General features: G+C 36.7%; 1 protein-coding gene across 2 annotated transcripts in view; it reads left to right on the forward strand.

Moving 5' to 3' along the window:
- Nucleotides 1-17,752, forward strand: part of npc1l1 (NPC1-like 1) — a 28,606-nt gene that overhangs the window by 6,481 nt on the left and 4,373 nt on the right. For both annotated transcript variants that reach the window (XM_089119464.1, XM_089119463.1), the window contains exons 2-16: nucleotides 2,538-2,702; nucleotides 4,078-5,395; nucleotides 6,418-6,682; nucleotides 7,521-7,621; nucleotides 7,707-7,879; nucleotides 7,970-8,098; nucleotides 8,500-8,682; nucleotides 8,911-9,025; nucleotides 9,328-9,593; nucleotides 10,507-10,596; nucleotides 11,101-11,291; nucleotides 11,887-12,014; nucleotides 12,104-12,233; nucleotides 12,334-12,392; nucleotides 17,409-17,559. In XM_089119464.1, the coding sequence (XP_088975590.1) occupies nucleotides 2,640-2,702; nucleotides 4,078-5,395; nucleotides 6,418-6,682; nucleotides 7,521-7,621; nucleotides 7,707-7,879; nucleotides 7,970-8,098; nucleotides 8,500-8,682; nucleotides 8,911-9,025; nucleotides 9,328-9,593; nucleotides 10,507-10,596; nucleotides 11,101-11,291; nucleotides 11,887-12,014; nucleotides 12,104-12,233; nucleotides 12,334-12,392; nucleotides 17,409-17,559 (3,362 nt within the window). In that variant the 5' untranslated portion in view covers nucleotides 2,538-2,639. The remainder of the gene's footprint in view (nucleotides 1-2,537; nucleotides 2,703-4,077; nucleotides 5,396-6,417; nucleotides 6,683-7,520; nucleotides 7,622-7,706; nucleotides 7,880-7,969; nucleotides 8,099-8,499; nucleotides 8,683-8,910; nucleotides 9,026-9,327; nucleotides 9,594-10,506; nucleotides 10,597-11,100; nucleotides 11,292-11,886; nucleotides 12,015-12,103; nucleotides 12,234-12,333; nucleotides 12,393-17,408; nucleotides 17,560-17,752) is intronic.

Consider the following 17,752-nt stretch of genomic DNA (forward strand, 5'->3'; position numbering starts at 1 on the left):
ATTTTCATGGAAAAAAGTTTTTGCTCTGTTTTTCTGAATTAACAAGTTAATTATCTCGGAATTACGAGATCATTTTTCATGGGAAAAAAATGTTGGTCTGTTTTTCTGAATTAACAAATTAATTATCTCAGAATTACAAGAATTTTTCATGGAAAAAAAGTTTTTGCTCTGTTTTTCTGAATTAACAAGTTAATTATCTCAGAATTATGAGAATTTTTCATGGAAAAAAATTTTGCTCTGTTTTTCTGATTATCCATCTATTATTTGGATTTGTCTCAAATTACTTCTGTAAAATATTTAGTTTTTCCTACAGTTACAGGCAAAGTATTTCCTTCCCACTCTGCCTGTTTTTTTGTTTATAAACTTGCTTGCACACGCACGCACACAATAATTCTGAAATTAAAATAAAATGTATATTAAAAGTTCATAGACCAAATAGGCCTCTAAATTTAAAAAAGGAAAGATGAACCCATTTCACAATGCTGCCACCTAAGGATGAACTATTGCAGCATGAAAAGAAGATTCAGGCTGGTTATCATCTTTTTTTTTCCCGTTTATGCAAGTAAAATAAATATATTGTTTGAAAACAATTCAGAGTATACTAATGTTGTTTTGTTAGCAAAAGTTGTTAGGAATTTTTAGTTTTCTTGATGGCCAATGAAAAAGTTTCCAGTAGTGAGGAATGGATGTGAGGTTATAAAGGCAAACCATTAATATTTTTTTAATTTTGTGTTTGAAAAATAACAGATTTGAAGCACCAGTACCAGATAGGACAAAGGTTTACACAATTGTCCTTCAGGAATATCAGTTACTTAAAGCAATCGGATAAGGTACTTCAGATTGAAGATAAGATTAAACATGCAATTTCGTCAACTGATAATGAACATGCAAACATTAAGCTTGCAAACATTTTTGGAATCAATTACCCATTGTAATAGGCTACATGAAAAAAAAACAAACAAAAAACAACTAAGATTCTGTTGCATTTCTTGGTCTGTTTAGACCGTGTAGAAAATAAGCTTATACACATAACTTAATATTTTTCAACTATTTTGTATCTGATCAATAACTTCTCATTAATGAGTGAATGCACAATTTTATTTGTAAAAAAGTTTTGAATGTTTTTACCATTTTTTTGAAATGTTAAATCTTTCAATAACTAGCAGAAACCAGTTAGATTTCTGAAAACTGATAGATTACAAAATAATTCTGCTGATAGATTTCTTCCAAACACCTGCGGTTCAGATCACATGGTGCACATACGGTGTACTGCATACTTTTACACATGTACTCTCTCTGTTCCTCAAACGCTTTCGGTTGTGCTTGATCATTTCTTCCCATTTATGCTTTCTTTCTTGTCATTTGTTGATTTTTTTTTTAAATCTATTTGGTTTATTTTGCTTGTCCCCCATACCTTTTACATATTTATTCCTTTAGCAAACCCTTTAATTTGAAGGCATTTGAAATGAGGAATGTTAGAACAAAAGTGATTTAGCTTCTTCTTACCAAATAACTAATAACTATTGTTATAACTATTTATATTAATACTTCTGCTTAGAAGTATGCCATAAATGCTCAATTTCAAAAGACATGGCATATTATTAATTCAATTATAATTATTGTCCAATATTTGTTTTTAATTAATGCATTTTTGTTCAGCAAGAATGCTTTAAATCGATCAAATGTGACAGTAAATACATTTATAATGTTACAGAAAAAAGAAATGCTGCTCTTTTGAACTTTATATTAATCAAAGAAAGACTCCTGAAAAAAAAAATGTATATATTTCCACAAAAGAGCATCAAATCAGTAATGATGCTGAAAATGCAGCTTCGTCACCACAGGATTTTTTTTTTTTTTTTTTTTTTGGTGAGCATAAGAGACTTCTTTCAAAAACATTATATTTTAAAGACTTTTGAATGGTTTATAGTGTACAATATGATAAGGTCAATTGTGATTTCATGGCCAATCAAAACCTTCAAGCTTCTTTAGTCTTGTTATAAATATTACATTACATGTTTTTCAGCACTGATGATGACTTTCATTAGAGTCTCTAGAGTCTCTTTTTTATGTGATTTCACTGCAAGAAAAAAAAAACACACTGTAATTGTATTTATTTATTTATTTTGCGTCTTTTATTTTATTTTTTAAATACAAAAAAAAGAGCAAGCACTGGAGGGTCACAACTGCACGTCACACATTGTGTACAAATACGATTCACTGAAAAGAGGAAATAGAATTGTAGTTGTTTTGCAGTTGCTCAGACCAGTTTTATGCCCATTTTATTAATGAGAGTCATCAAGTGGTTATATTGGTGGGTGTGATGTGTTTTGTTCTTTCGAAATTCCATAGCATTTGTATAACACACCTTTGGTTTAGTCTGCCCATCTAGTTAATGATCACTGCACTGGATTCGCTTTTGTCCGTTCTAGTTGGTGGAGGAAATATCAGGCCAGATAAGACTCTGATCATCATCAGTATCACCTACGTTCAGCCAATGAGAGTGAGAAAGCCTTTCATTTCCTCCTGTCTTACAGTATCAGCACAGGCAGAGGTAGAGCTACCCAAGAGCTCCTGACATTCCTCCTGCCTTCATCTCTCCACTGGAACTAACACTCCTCATACAGAAGAGAAGAGAAATGTATTCCCAAAGAAAGGGCTGGGAATGGTCCGTTACATTGTTGTCACTTGCTGTTTGCGTGGTAAGTCTTCACTTGTCATATTTTGCATATCTGAATCGTCTGAATGGCAGAATGAATATCATCTATAATAAATGAAGAACGATAATTTCAGGTTTAAATATTCATGCCCATGTTTTTTTGCCGATGGATTTTGGTTGTCATTAAATTCAGAACAGTTGACGTTATGCTTTTTCCAAGGATACCCATCTAGATCCGCCACCTAGCTTTATTAAAAGTTTTCTGGATATTGTGGTACAAAATATGATTGGTTGATTGGTCAGAAGCATTGACATGAAACACTATACATTTATCAATGCTTGCTAATCTCATTTTATTTATTTGTGTATTAGTTTGTGATTTTTGTGAATCACTTTATGTATTTGTGGATCCATTTATGTGAATATGAAACAAACATCACCTCATCCGATCACACTTTTTCTTTTTCTCGCTGTGGAATGTGTGTGAGCCAGAGTCTGAAAATGAGGAAATCTAACTGGTTTCTGCTAGTTATTGAAAGATTTAACATTTCAAAAAAATATAATGTCATGGTAAAAACATTCAAAACTTTTTTACAAATAAAATTGTGCATTCACTCATTAATGAGAAGTTATTGATCAGATACAAAATAGTTGAAAAATATTAAGTAGCAAATGATTTGCTACTATTATAAAGAAAACATTTACTTTGCTTTCATTGTCATTTTTTTATTATTATTATTTTTATTTTTTCAGATTAAATACATTACCATTCAAAAGTTTGGGATTAATAATTAATACTTTTCAGCAAGGATATATTAAAATCAAACTATTGCTATACACTGTAAAAATATATATTTTCATGATTTGTAATCACAAAATTTGTCAGATCAACTTAATTTATGTGGTTCAGATAACATAATATTTTGAGTTTCTGATGATTAAATCAATGTCCTTCATTGCATTAACTCAATTTTTTCCATTTCAATGAACTTAAAATTTTAAGGCAACCAGGTTACTTCTTTTAAGTTAAACCAACAATATTTTTTTGTAAAATACAATGAATCCTAAAAAAATATTTCAACAAAAATATTAAGCAATACTGATTCCAACATTGATAATAATGAGAAATGTTTTTTGAGCAGCAAATCAGATAATTTCTGAAGGATCGTGTGACTGAAGACTGGAGTAATGATGTGGAAAATTCACAGGAATATATTTTTTTAATATATCAAAACGTTGTTTTTTTTTCATACAAAAAACATTGAAAAATGTTTTATGTAAATGCAGGCAAAAAACTGAACTCAGCAGGAAAAATCCTTGATTGAGTTCTGAGTGCTAAAGATTCGATACAGATCTAAGACACTTGATTAAACTACAGATTGTTACATCCCTATCTATGTTATCTCTGTCTTTTGCAGGTTCTCACCGGTGCTCAACATGAACCAGGCTACTGCTCGTTTTATGAGGACTGTGGCCGAAACCCTGCTGTGGAGGGGGCTCTTATTCCCCCGAGGGTACCCTGTAAGGACTACAGAAAAGCCGTTAATGTGACGGGAGCCCACTATGAACTTTTCAAATCTGTGTGCCCAATGTTAGCCAACGGTGATGGTCAAACACTGGGATGCTGCTCCTACACGCAGCTCAAATCTCTAGAGGGAAGCCTGACGCTGTCCAGAGCCTTGCTGGTCCGATGCCCATCCTGCGCGGACAACTTTGCACATCTCCACTGTGCCACCACCTGCAGCCCCAACCAAAGTCAGATCTTAACAATCACCAAAACCGTGAACATCACGCAGCCGTCTGGCATTGCCAAGGAGGCTGTGGTCGGTTACGAGGCTTACATGTCCACCAACTTCTCAGATGCTTCATTTAGATCCTGCAGAAACGTAAGAATCCCGTCCACCGGAGGGTTCGCTATTGCCACAATGTGTGGCCGCTATGGTGCGACTCTGTGCACACCGCAACGCTGGTATGATTTCCAGGGTGACTCAAGCAATGGACTGGCTCCTCTGGATATTAATTTCATGCTCTTGCCTGAAGGACAGACGGCTGGACTTCCACAAGGAACATATCCGTTCGCAGGGAAGGCTCTGAATTGCAACGAGATGACACCTACAGGGGGTGAGGCCTGTTCCTGTCAGGACTGTGAGCAATCCTGTCCAGCTATACCACCGCCACCACCTATACCAAAACCTTTCATGATTGGTAGACTTAACGGCGTCCTTGTCATCTGTGTCGCAGTCTTTGCCTGCATCTTTTTCCTTTTTATGTGTTACTTAGTTTTAGAGTGCACTAGCTGCTACCAAAAGTCAAGGAGCGCTCGGAAGGGCAAGAGCACCAAGGACCAAAACGAAAATGAGATTAACCGTAAAATCAGTCCTAAAGATGTTAAGTGCTCTGACAAAGCCAGTCTTGCCACTCAGGACTTCCTTGGGTCTCTTTTTCAGACCTGGGGAACTTTAATGGCACGGTATCCTCTGTCTGTGCTTCTGGTCTGCCTTGTGGTTGTGATAGCATTCACAGTGGGAATAAAAGACATAGAACTGACCACCGATCCCGTCCAGCTCTGGTCAGCACCCGAAAGTCGTGCCATGCGTGAGAAGAACTTCCATGATACACATTTTGATCCATTTTACCGCACCAATCAGCTGATCTTGACCGCTCCAAACCGGCCCAGCCACTCCTATGACTCCTTACTCTTTGGCCAACAGAACTTCAGTGGCATCATCTCTAAAGGTAAAACTTCCTATTGTTTAAATTGTGTGTCAGAATAATTTGTTTGTGATCAAATTCTTATTACCAATATGGTTGGTAATATATTACGCATATTTAGATCTATCTATCCATCCATCCATCCATCCATCCATCCATATCTATATATTACGCATACTGTTATTACAGTAAATTGACTTGATTTGACGAGAAGAAGGGACCGATCTTTTCCGTATTGTAATCTACAGTGGATTATCGAAAAAAGGTGTAGGATGGGTTCTACCTGTAAAAAATATTTTCAAGATTTGTTATCACAACATATTTTCTTTTGTCAAATCAACTTTATAATAATTTATTTAGTTGAGATAACTTATTATTTTGAGTTTCTGATGGTTAAGTTAATCTACTTCATTGTATTAACTCACTTTTTCCAGTTTAATCAACTTAAAATTTTAAGGCAACCCAGGTTACTTACTTTTTTAAGTTAAACCAACAATATTTTTTTACAGTGTAGTAATCACAACATTTTTTCTTTTGTCAAATCAACTTAAATAATTTATTTAGTTCAGATAACTTATAATTTTGACTTTCTGATGGTTAAATTAATCTCCTTCATTGTATTAACTCACTTTTTCCAGTTCAATGAACTTAAAATTTTAAGGCAACCAGGTTACTTACTTTTTTAAGTTAAACCATCAATATTTTTTTACAGTGTAGTTGTTGATTGAATGGAGATAGATCAGTCCATTGTACCACATGACTGCAAAAGTCCAGCATACTGTCCTTAACCAGTGAGAATTTCACTGGAAAAAGGTTTTGCTTATACAGTAGCTTTCTGTATATAACTCATTCACAATTGGAATAACCACTGTGAAGTTGGATTGTGTAACCTTAGCCTCATGCAGTCCTATTCAGTGTGTTATGTAGCAATACTTTCTTTTTTGAGAATGTTCTGTTCCCCCTGAATCTTAGGTTTAGGTTTCAGTCATTAAAATATAGGCCTACTGAGTATGTTTTTTTTTCTCTCTCTCTCTCTCTCCTCACAGATTTGATCATAGAGCTGCTGGAGCTTCAGAAGAGAATCCAGGCAATTGAATTCTGGTCCGACGATCTAAACCGAACTGCAAGCCTTAAAGATGTTTGCTATGCGCCACTCAATCCAGACAACCCCTCTTTAACAGACTGTGCTGTCAACAGTCTACCGCAGTACTTCCAAAATAGCATTGACAACCTAAACGCCAAAGCAAACATGACAGAGCTCGGCGTGACTAAGGAGGTGGATTGGAGGGACCATTTCATCTACTGTGTAAAGTAAGTCACATATCCATATCTGTAGCTGTTACATTTCCAAGTTCCACTGAACCAGTTGTTGTTTCAAGCACTGGGACTTTTCACGCTTAGCATGCTAAACGCTTTTCATCATAAACTGCATCAACTAACTCTTTATGCGTCAGTCATTTAATCAATTGCTCACCGAATGATTCAAATACATGATTTATTCAGGAACAAAATTAGAACTGGTTCAATTCAGAATTCTGTAGGATACTCTTCTCTAACGCTAATATGTACTACTTCTACAATATGCAATATTTTATACTAATATAACTAATTGCTACTTCGAATTCAGTCACAGTCTTTATGACATACTCGCATACTCTGAGGAGGGACTTCTTTTAAATAAGTAATTACTCTGAAACTTTTAAAAATAAATGTTTTTGTATGAATGTAATTCAAATGGATGAAATACTTTCCTCATATTGTCATATGACCTACCATTATTAGTTGTGTCACTACATGACCATTCACAAATCCACTTCTATGGACTCATGGCATTGTAAAGTATCCATAAGATGTGCTCTTCCATGTGCACACTATTTTGTGAATTTGAACACTGCTCTTTTCATCCACTATTTTTACAATAGTGGAAGCATGCATTTTTGTTGAAGCCAGAGACTATATAGCATACTACTACTATTATATAAAATAAATAGTAAGAGTAGTATGCTATTTCAAACAAAGTCTTTATGAGAGAGTCATTGAATCATTCAATTTCATTTAGCACCTATTGAGCTTCTTTTAGAAATTTTTACTGAACGGTTTTATGAAAACAATGTCACACATAACATAATTACATTCTGTTTGCCCACAGCTCTCCATTATCATTTAAAGACATCACAGCTCTTGGCATGAGTTGCATGTCAGACTATGGAGGTCCTGTCTTCCCCTTCCTGGCTGTAGGAGGATATGAGAGTAAGGCACAAAACTGCCTGCTAGCATCTCATCTTTGTCTTAAAGGTTTACTGAGCTGACTTTCAGCTTTCCATTACATTTTCAGATGAGGCATACACCGTTGCCGAGGCCCTGATCCTTACCTTCTCCCTGAATAATTACGGACGATCCGACGTTAAATTTAAGGTGGTTCAACAGTGGGAAAGCATGTTCCTCAAAATTGTCCAGGAATATCAGAAAAACCCAAACACAAACTTCACATTTGCCTACATGGCTGAGGTGAGATTCTGGTTGACCATATGCTGTATATAGCTATCAAAGATGTCAGTGTTTAACAGTGTCGTAATCGAATGATCTGGTGCTCCGCAGAGGTCTTTGGAAGATGAGATTAACAGAACGACTGCAGAGGATATCCCCATATTCATGATAAGCTATGCTGTCATATTCCTCTACATTGCTGTGGCTCTTGGGGAATATTCATCCTGGAAGCGTATCCTGGTGAGTGAGTAATGGAGTGGTTAATGGCTTACTGGGAAAGTCCCAATTTATGGAATAACGGAATAATATTTTCCAATGGCCTAATGGAAACTCCAGCATGTTTTAACTGTTCTGAGTAATTCAAATGAGACAGTCTAGAAATCAAAAACGAACTCACATGCCCATTTTTAAAAACGTTTTCCATTTTTTTTAAATGGCTTTTTCTCAAAATATTTCAGATTTGTGTCTCAGTTGATGTACTTTGGAGGTCAGAAAAAAATTATAAGCTTAGTTTTAGATTGAGTATACACATCTCCACTTTCCAAAAGTATTTCAGATGAAATATCCATTGGCCTAGTTTGACAAGTAAATACATTCTAATGCTGCTTCTGCAAACCATGCTTGTGTGATTGTCGTCTTAGGTAGATTCAAAGTTCTTGGTCGGACTGGGTGGTATTGTGGTCGTCGGCTGCTCTGTCTTAGCCTCAATGGGTTTCTATGCCTGGATTGGGCTTCCGTCCTCACTGGTCATTCTGCAGGTGGTGCCCTTCCTCGTGCTTGCTGTGGGAGCTGATAACATCTTCATTTTTGTTCTAGAATATCAGGTATGTTTCTTTCTTCATTCTGTTTTTCTTTGTAGCTTATCTTTCTGACATACCTTCTAGGGGTCAGCTTTAAATGGTCACTCTAATACGTTCAATGTTCAAATGTTGTTTTTTTTATGTTTTTATAAATAAATGTATACTTTTTTCCCCAACATTAAATTAAAATAAATATGCAAAAAAGCAGTACAAAAGCTTTTTTTTTTCTTTTCCATGTTGAATCTCAATCAGAGAGATATGCGCAGACCAGGAGAGGAGAGGGAGGAACACATCGGGAGAGTTCTTGGAAATGTGGCTCCCAGCATGCTCCTTTGCAGTTTGTCTGAATCTGTTTGTTTCTTCTTGGGTGAGAATTTCCCACTCTGCTTCATCCCATAAAAGACAAGAACAAGAGAACCCCAAGAGAATGTTTATACAATTATGAATAGAAATGAGGAACATGTATTATATTGCCTGACCTTTATTTACTTGTGCATGTCAGCGAAACATAAAGCATCAGATATGTACCACCCTAATTAAATAGAGATATGACTGATGTATAGTGGCAATAATGAGTCATATATAATGCAGTCAATGGGTTCAGATTAATTCCATGAGTAAACATACGGTATATGGCTGACTTAACACACCCTCATTGTCTCTTTGCAGGTGCTTTGAGCACTATGCCGGCGGTGAAGTCGTTTGCCCTGTACGCGGCATTGGCTGTGCTTATGGACTTCATTCTACAGATGACTGCCTTTGTGGCTCTGCTCTCACTTGATGCCCGACGACAAGATGCAAACCGTTGTGAGATAGCTTGCTGTGTTACTGTGAGAACTCCACGCCCATCCAAACCCAACCAGGGCTTCCTGCTCCCGTTAATGAAAAAATACTACGCCCCAGCACTGCTCAACCCTGTCAGCAGGGTAATAGTGGTACGTTCCTACTTTACAGTATTATGGTTTCTTTAACTGTACAGTCATTTTATGATTTTTTTATTAGAATTGCTACTTTTCAAATGTCTTTTATTTATAGATTCAATGGATTTACCTTCATCCCAGTTCTAGACTTTCAGCCATAAAACATGAAAAGTCATAAAAAAAGATATATACTGTAATAGTACATTTTTAAAGCTATAGTAATAAAAACTTTATGGTATCACTTAAAGCCTTTATGTATAATGCATTATAAAGGGATTCATAATGCACATTATAATGCATTAAATCTTTTCATAAAAAAAAAATAATTATTTTTATATCGTTTGCAGATTTCTTGTTAAATCTGAAAGTGGTTGTCGTGTTTGAATGCTTTCTAAAGGTTTAACAATGAATAGATATGCGTTATAAATGTAACTGTTTTTACAATTATTTATATTGACAATACAAGGCATAATTAATGCACTAAAATAATTTTATAATGAATTATATATAAAGGCTTTCAGTTAGGTTTTACCATTTATATACATTTTACAAATTCCTCAGCTGTCCTTGACGTGATTTCCAACACAACAAACAATTTTGACACTAATGCAGTTATTAAAAAAACCCGTCATTTTCTCAAAATGTTCATTCATTTAATTTTTACTATTTTTAGGCCTCATAAAAATATTAAATCAACCATAACTGAATGAAGGAATCAGACATTTTATTCTTGTATAAATGTAAATATTATGTGTACATAACTAAAACAAGTATCCATTGTTTAAAATACCCACCCATACTAGAATTTCATGCATATCTTTCCAAAAAAAGAAGCTATAGTGTTTGTTGTTGTTGTTGTTGTTGTTGTTGTTCTTTACATGCTTTTATATAGTGCAATTAGTAATAATATCATGTCTTGTTCTCTTAGATTTTGGTGTTCCTTGTGATGTTCTGTGCCTCTGTGTTCCTCGGGTTCAATGTAAAAGTGGGCTTAGATCAGGAACTGGCCATGCCATCTGTAAGTACAGAAGTTTATTTAACATTATAAAACGGTTAGTTCGAATCCTTAATTCTGATTGGTCAATAGCTGTGCTTTATTCACGATAAAACACGGCTATGACCGCCTCACCCAACTGTTCTATTGATCGCTGCGCAACACTGCGGTCCTATGTTGTTTTTATTTGAGCTTTCATGCATTTTACACATTGGAACGTTGTTGCTGTTCACGCTCAGGGACTATTTTTTTCTAGCAGAAGGGAGGATTTAGTGATTTTACTTCAAGAAAGTTGCACTAATACATTGTTTTTTACTTTTAATATTGTGTGGCAACCGTTTTATAAAAGCAATAAGGTACTCGAGGCAAGTGCTGTATCGTGAATAAGTAACGCCTGCCGTTTCACGATACAGCACAGCCTCTCTTACCTTATTGCTTACATAAGAATGCCAATTAAAAACACTTTCATTTATTCAATAATTACTTGCAGTGTTGTCTCTCTCTTCCCCTGTGTGTAAATATTACCAGGATTCCTACATGTTGAACTACTTCGCATACCTCAATAAGTATTTTGAGGTCGGCGTGCCAACATATTTTATCACGACCAAAGGGTTCAATTTCACCAGTGCGGAGGGCTTAAATGCAGTGTGTTCTAGCGTGGGATGTGACCAGTTCTCCTTCACCCAGAAGATACGATATGCTACCGAGTACTCTGACCGGTGAGCGCTATATATCTCCCCTGTGTATCTCCACTATATGTCTTTCCGCTTTCAATAAAAAATGTAATTTTGTGTTCTGCACTCCTCTACTGTTTACCTCACTTTGCATCACATCAGACCTTGAACTTACAGATTTGCGTTATCGATCTTGAAAGTACACAGTGACATGGTCCTGGCAAGATACCATCAACAATTGAGAATTATACAATGAACTGACTATGACAAAAAAGCCTCTTAGTATTCTTTGAAAACTGCCTCAGTCTAATTATAATGTTAGATTAGAGACAAATATCTTTATAATACTGATAAAGAGCCAGATAAATTATTAATTATGGCTTTACTACCATACAAAAGTTTGGGAAAGATGTTTTAATATTTTTGGAAGAAGTCTCTTTTGTTTAGCAAGGATGCAGTGACAACATTTCTATTAGTTGTTTTGTTTTTCTATTTGAATATATAAGTATTCATGTGATGGCAATGCTACATTTTCAGAATCATTACTCTAGTGTTCAGTATCACATGATCCTTCAGAAAAATCATTCTAATATGCTGATCAGCACATATTCTAACATCACCATCTCTCTGATTGCTCTAGATCTTATTTGGCTGTCCCAGCATCCTCCTGGGTGGATGACTTTATTGATTGGCTTAACCCTGGTTCCAAATGCTGTCGGATCTATACAAGTGGCCCAAACATTGGAACATTTTGTCCGGCCAATGAGAGTAAGAGTTTATGTATAAATTGCCAGTTAACTAAAGCCTTGTTGTTTATGTGTATGGTTCAATGAACTCAATTTTAAACTTTTTGGCAGCGAATAATTTGTGTAGACAGAAGTGTATGGAACAGCCCGATGACGGTGTTCTGCGGCCTAGTGTTGAAGAGTTTTACAGATTCTTGCCAGACTTTCTGAGCAACAGACCTGACCTACAGTGTCCGAAAGGGTAAGAAATACTTATACATATGGTCATCTAAAGGACTGAATAGAAGCTTTGAATGTCTAGAATAAAACACGTACTAAAAATGTTTTTATTTCATTTACAGTGGTTTGGGAGCTTATGATAAAGCTGTAATTAGAGACAAAGAAACTGGGGAAGTAATAGGTGAGATACATCAATTTGTACATGTAACATTTTGCACTCACTCTCTATAGTGGTTCTTAAAGGAGTAGTTCACTTTTGAAAAAACTTTTGCTGATAATTTATTCACCCCCATGTCATCCAAGATGTCCATGCCTTTCTTTCTTCAGTCGAAAAGAAATTAAGGTTTTTGATGAAAACATTCAAGGATTTTCTCCATATAATTCACTTCAATGGGAACCAAACGGTTCAAGGTCCAAAAGAAACTTCAAGTACAAACTGCAAACTTGTTCAACGGGCTTTAAACGATTCCAGACGATGAATAAGGGTCTTATCAAGCGAAACGATCGCTCATTTAAAAAATAAATGAAAAAAGTTTAAGTTTTATAAGCTCAAACGCTCGCCTTGCTCTGTTCTGTAACGCACTCCTGTTCGAACTCGTTCATCACAATGAACAAATAATTTTCCGAGTCATTTGGTTCATTCGGCGAAAGAAACGAACGAATTGATTCGGAAAAAGATTTGTTCATTTTGTTGAACGAGTTCGAACAGGAGAGTGTTATGGAAATTTTTGTACCTAGATCTTAAATAATAATTAAAGTACAATGAAGATCTCGAAAGTCATAAGTATACATGTTTATTTCTTGCAAGAAAGGCAGTTCCCACACAGACAGGGTCTGATATGAGAAGGGCAAAGAGCTTCCCATTTTACAGAGTTTATATACAAAATATCACCCTCCAAGATGTACCCCCTCCTCTTCGTACACAGTTTCAGTTCCCCTTAATCACACATGTCTCGCTCTTTGTCTTGTACCTAACAATTTTATGTCCTTTGAATTTTATGTCCTTTTGACCTGGCCTGTCTGTCCTATTTGCAATTTCCCTGACACAGCATTTACTGAAAAGGCACATCTATTGTATAAATCATCTCTGTCTAAAACAAGAAAATATCTATGTTTATAAAACACACAAGCATATGTTCAAAAAGAAAAGATACATAAAAAGAAAAGATAATATGATTGGTTCTTCACTTACTGCCTCTTCTGTTACTAGGTAGAGGAGACTTTCTTTAAATGATTACTTCATAGATGTCAGGTTCGAACTTAGTCATCTGTCTGGTTCCATTTCTCATATTTGCAATTTATACACACAATCAGGTGTTTCACACACACACACACACACACACACACACACACACATCTAAAGTACAATATGTCTCAGAGATTTAGCAGATAAATGAGGTCAACTAATAAACCATGGTTAGATTAATATTTAGTTTAAAATTTCCCTTACAAGAGTCACGAACGTGCACCAAAGAACAGAGCAAGGCGAGCGTTTGATCTTATAAAACTGAAGTTTGTACTTTTGGACCTTGAACCGTCTGGTTCCCATTGAAGTGCATTATATGGAGAAAAATCCTGGAACGTTTTCATTAAAAACCTCAATTTCTTTTCAACTGAAGAAAGAATGACATGGACATCTTGGATGACATGGGGGTGAGTAAATCATCAGCAAAAGTTTTTTCAAAAGTAAACTACTCCTTTAACAGGGCCAGAGACTCGTGGCCTTCCAATGGGGCTTCCGGGATGACTTTAAAGGGATACTCCACCATTTTTTTCATATCAAACTATGTTATTCCCTTGACTAAGACGTGTTAATAAATACCTCAGTGCGTGCACTCAATCGCTCTGGCACGCAAGACACTTTGATCGCACTTAACTAGCCCAGTTCATTCAATATGGGCCAAGCAGAGAAGCGACCAAACATCTCCACGTCTTACCTATTTAAATACAGTTACTCGAGTAGTGTAACTCGACCTAGGACGGTGACACAAAATAAAACGTTGCGCTTTTCTAAGCGTGTAAAATGGATAACTATATTGTATGGTGGAATACCACAGCAAGTTCTTGTGGGCACTTCGACTCGGTGCATATTTATCGATGGACTCGGCGCAGTAATACAAGTGGCAACATTCTAATCTGAAAGATGAAGCCTACCTGGAAGTGCGTTAAACTGCAATACATCTAAAATTCGCTAGAGGCCAAATTTTTCCAAAAGGGAGCAAATATCCAGACGTCATGTTATAATGTCCGTTTTCACAGCATAAATTCATATGTTTACAGTTTGGTCCCATGGACTTTTATTGTAATCTTCAATATGTTCTGCGTGCCTGACAACTGTGAGGGGGGTGAATTTTTTTCTAACTCGTTAGTTTAGATCATATTTAGATATAAAACGTATGACAAATAAGGGCGGTTAACTTTGATTGACAGCTGATAACAGGCTGCGCCGAGTGAATTTGATGTCTCGGCCATGATCTGACACAACGCATCATACCACCTCTGTATCCTTTCTGAAACTTTTTGTATTCTGTATTTTCCAAGATTTTCCAGTATGGCGCCGCCCATACCCCCCATAAACAGCTTCAAACCCGTTCTTCAGAGAGTCTATGGGTGACGTCACAGACGCTTTGTCCATATTTTTTTACAGTCTATGCAGTAATATCATCACTCCGGGGAGAGGGGGGAGAGGACGTTTTACGAGTGATGATATTACTGCGCCGAGTTATTTTACAACGTTCTATTTTGTGTCACCGTCCTAGGTCGTGTTACACTACATTACTTGAGTAACTGCCCTAGCGCACGTGAACCGATCATCTCTACTAGCTAATGGTAAAAGAACACGAACACTGTTGAAAGATACAGTATGCTACAACTTACCAAAATGTATTCCTCATGCATAATATCGACCAATCATTTTTCTAACTCTTCCCTGAACGGAAATGTGGCTGTACTTTCCACACGATTGACATCAGGTTCAAGTACACACACAAGCCGTGCGAGTTACTCGTGTATTGCAGTTTGGCTGGTGGTTATGTTGCCCGCCCGCGTACCGCCTCCCATGGCCAAAACTGGTATTACGACACCTGCCGGGCCGGGGCCAAGGGGGTAATCCATCGACCGGAAGTTGAAGTCTCGCGGGAGCTGCCATCTTGTAGCAGAACTTCACTTGCGTTAGCATTTCCATCGACTCCCATTCATTTTGGCGTCGCTTTGACAGCGAATAACTTTACATCTGAGGCGTGTGAAGACCCCATTTGTCCTTTATTTATTTCTAAAGAAACACGACAATGTATAAAATGCTCGATTACCTTGTAGCTCATGTTATGGCCCCATAGAAGCAGTTTTTGTAAAAGTAGGCTAACGATTGCATCATAACCACGCGACTCTCTGTCGCACAGTAGAGCGATTACCGTATAGACAGGAGGAGAAGCTTGCTGGCAATCGGGGAAACGTGGAGGCAAAATGACTGAGTTTCGGATTGGAATGATTCAGATTTCCCATGCCACAGCCACTAGAAGACAGAAGGGTTGCTCACGTCACATCTACGTCGTCAAGCTCTGTTTGAGTCGATTTGAGTCTGCGCGTCAGGAACGGAAGTGCTAAAAAAATCGCTAAAACTGGGCTTTACTTGTCTCAATGGAGTTCCAATGAGATCTGTCCATTTCTTATACTGTCTATGGCCGGGGCTAGTAATTTAGCAGGGGCTAGTAAAAAAAATCTATCATTTCCTTACGGTTTACCACTGCTTTTTAGTGACAATTGATATGCATGGGACGTTGGCGATGAAAGTGATGGCCATACCACACCCACTCTCTCCCTTCTTCTCATAGCCATCCACGCCCATTTAAGTAGCTTTTTTTCAAAAAGATTGTGAGCTACACTTGAGCTGAAAGAGGGGGGTTTCATGACCCTTTTAATGATTTAAAATAAGACAAAAAAAAAACAATAATAAAACAGGTTCTTTCTTATTTTAATTTACCGCCTCAACGGTTTTTGAAAACATGGACATATTTTATGAAGTAATTTTAATAGTGTGATATCTAGACTTGGAAATGGTTATGGTAATAATGAAATGTCAAAAGGAAATGTGCATTTTTAAAATATTTTAAAGATATTACTAAAAAAAAGATAATAAAGATATTTTATTGAGTGGAAATTGTGAATAAAAATATTATGCCCTTAATTCAGCGCAGTCTCATCGTCTTTTGACCATACGTTTTAGGGTACCCTTACACATCGGTTAGATGACGTTATCGGATCCTAACCCTACCACAGACCTAAACCTACCTCGTCACCAAACTGACGTTAAAGGTAAAGCGTCAGTTGTATGACGTCCCAGTCGTCATGTAACTGACGTTAAAGGGTACCCTAAAACGGCGGATGTTGACGTTTTATGACGTCTTTCTTGGGATGAGACTGTGTTACTTAATTTTATCCGGTACAACTGGAAAAGTCACGGGGGCTTCAAAATGTTGTTGTGGACAATGTTAGTGTCAAAAATATTGACAAGGTTCTATGGAGCTGTTAAATCAGAACGTCAATTTGTTGGCTTACTCAAAATTGGTTTTGAATAAGAACACATCCGGGGATTTGAAGTGGACTTGGCTAGATGTGAACTTTGAATTGGAACAGTACTTGGGCAGCGACTGATGACGTTTCACAAGTCCACAAGAACAGACAAGTACGCATATTGAGAAACGGCTAAAGTTCTCAATGCTTCGGTTTGAATGTAGGGACCCTTATTATGCTATCGTCTTAGTGTGGGGCTATTTTGAGCCTTGTTAGTGGTAATAACAAGCGATTTTTATTTGTCATTACTCTATGCCCTATATACTAGCGTTATACTAGCATTATAGGCTAAACTGTTTTTAGAGATAAAACTATTTACATTCAGCAATCATGAAAACAAATCTCAGATAACGGTTGAATAGGTAACAATGTGTAATTAGACCAAATGTTCATCTTGCGCCGGAGTTGTCCTTTAATTGTTCATAATGTTTGAGGTATGACTGTAATTTATGTTATAGAATAAAATTATGTGACCAAGCCACAGACTCTATTTTACTCATAAACTTAAAACCGCTAGTTGGTAAAATGCTAATTCTCTTCCAGGTTTAAGGGCCAACATACAACTCATTTAAGACACATTGAAGTGTTTCAGTCCATATAATTCATCATGACATCTCTCCATTTACAGCTTCTCGGTTTATGGCATACCACACTCCTCTGGTCAACTCGCAGGAGTTCACGGGTGCCCTGGAGAAGGCTAGAGAACTGGCACGTAACATAACGCTGACCATGAGGAAAGTCAACGGCACCTCTCCTGACTTTGAGGTCTTCCCTTACACGTAGGTGTCGACTTCTAATCCTCCTTTATCTCACCATCCTCACCTTTGCCGTTTCTTCAACGGCATAAGATAAGATGCGATAATCGGGAAATGTAATTTTATTGAATGATAACGCGTCCTTGAGCTACTTTATAAATTGCAAAATTGCACGAATCCTTGAGATACTTCATACATTTCTGGCGAATGCAGAATA

The sequence above is a fragment of the Pimephales promelas genome, chromosome 14, assembly GCF_988280905.1.
Source record: "Pimephales promelas chromosome 14, fPimPro1.hap1.1, whole genome shotgun sequence".
NCBI classification, from domain to species: domain Eukaryota; kingdom Metazoa; phylum Chordata; class Actinopteri; order Cypriniformes; family Leuciscidae; genus Pimephales; species Pimephales promelas.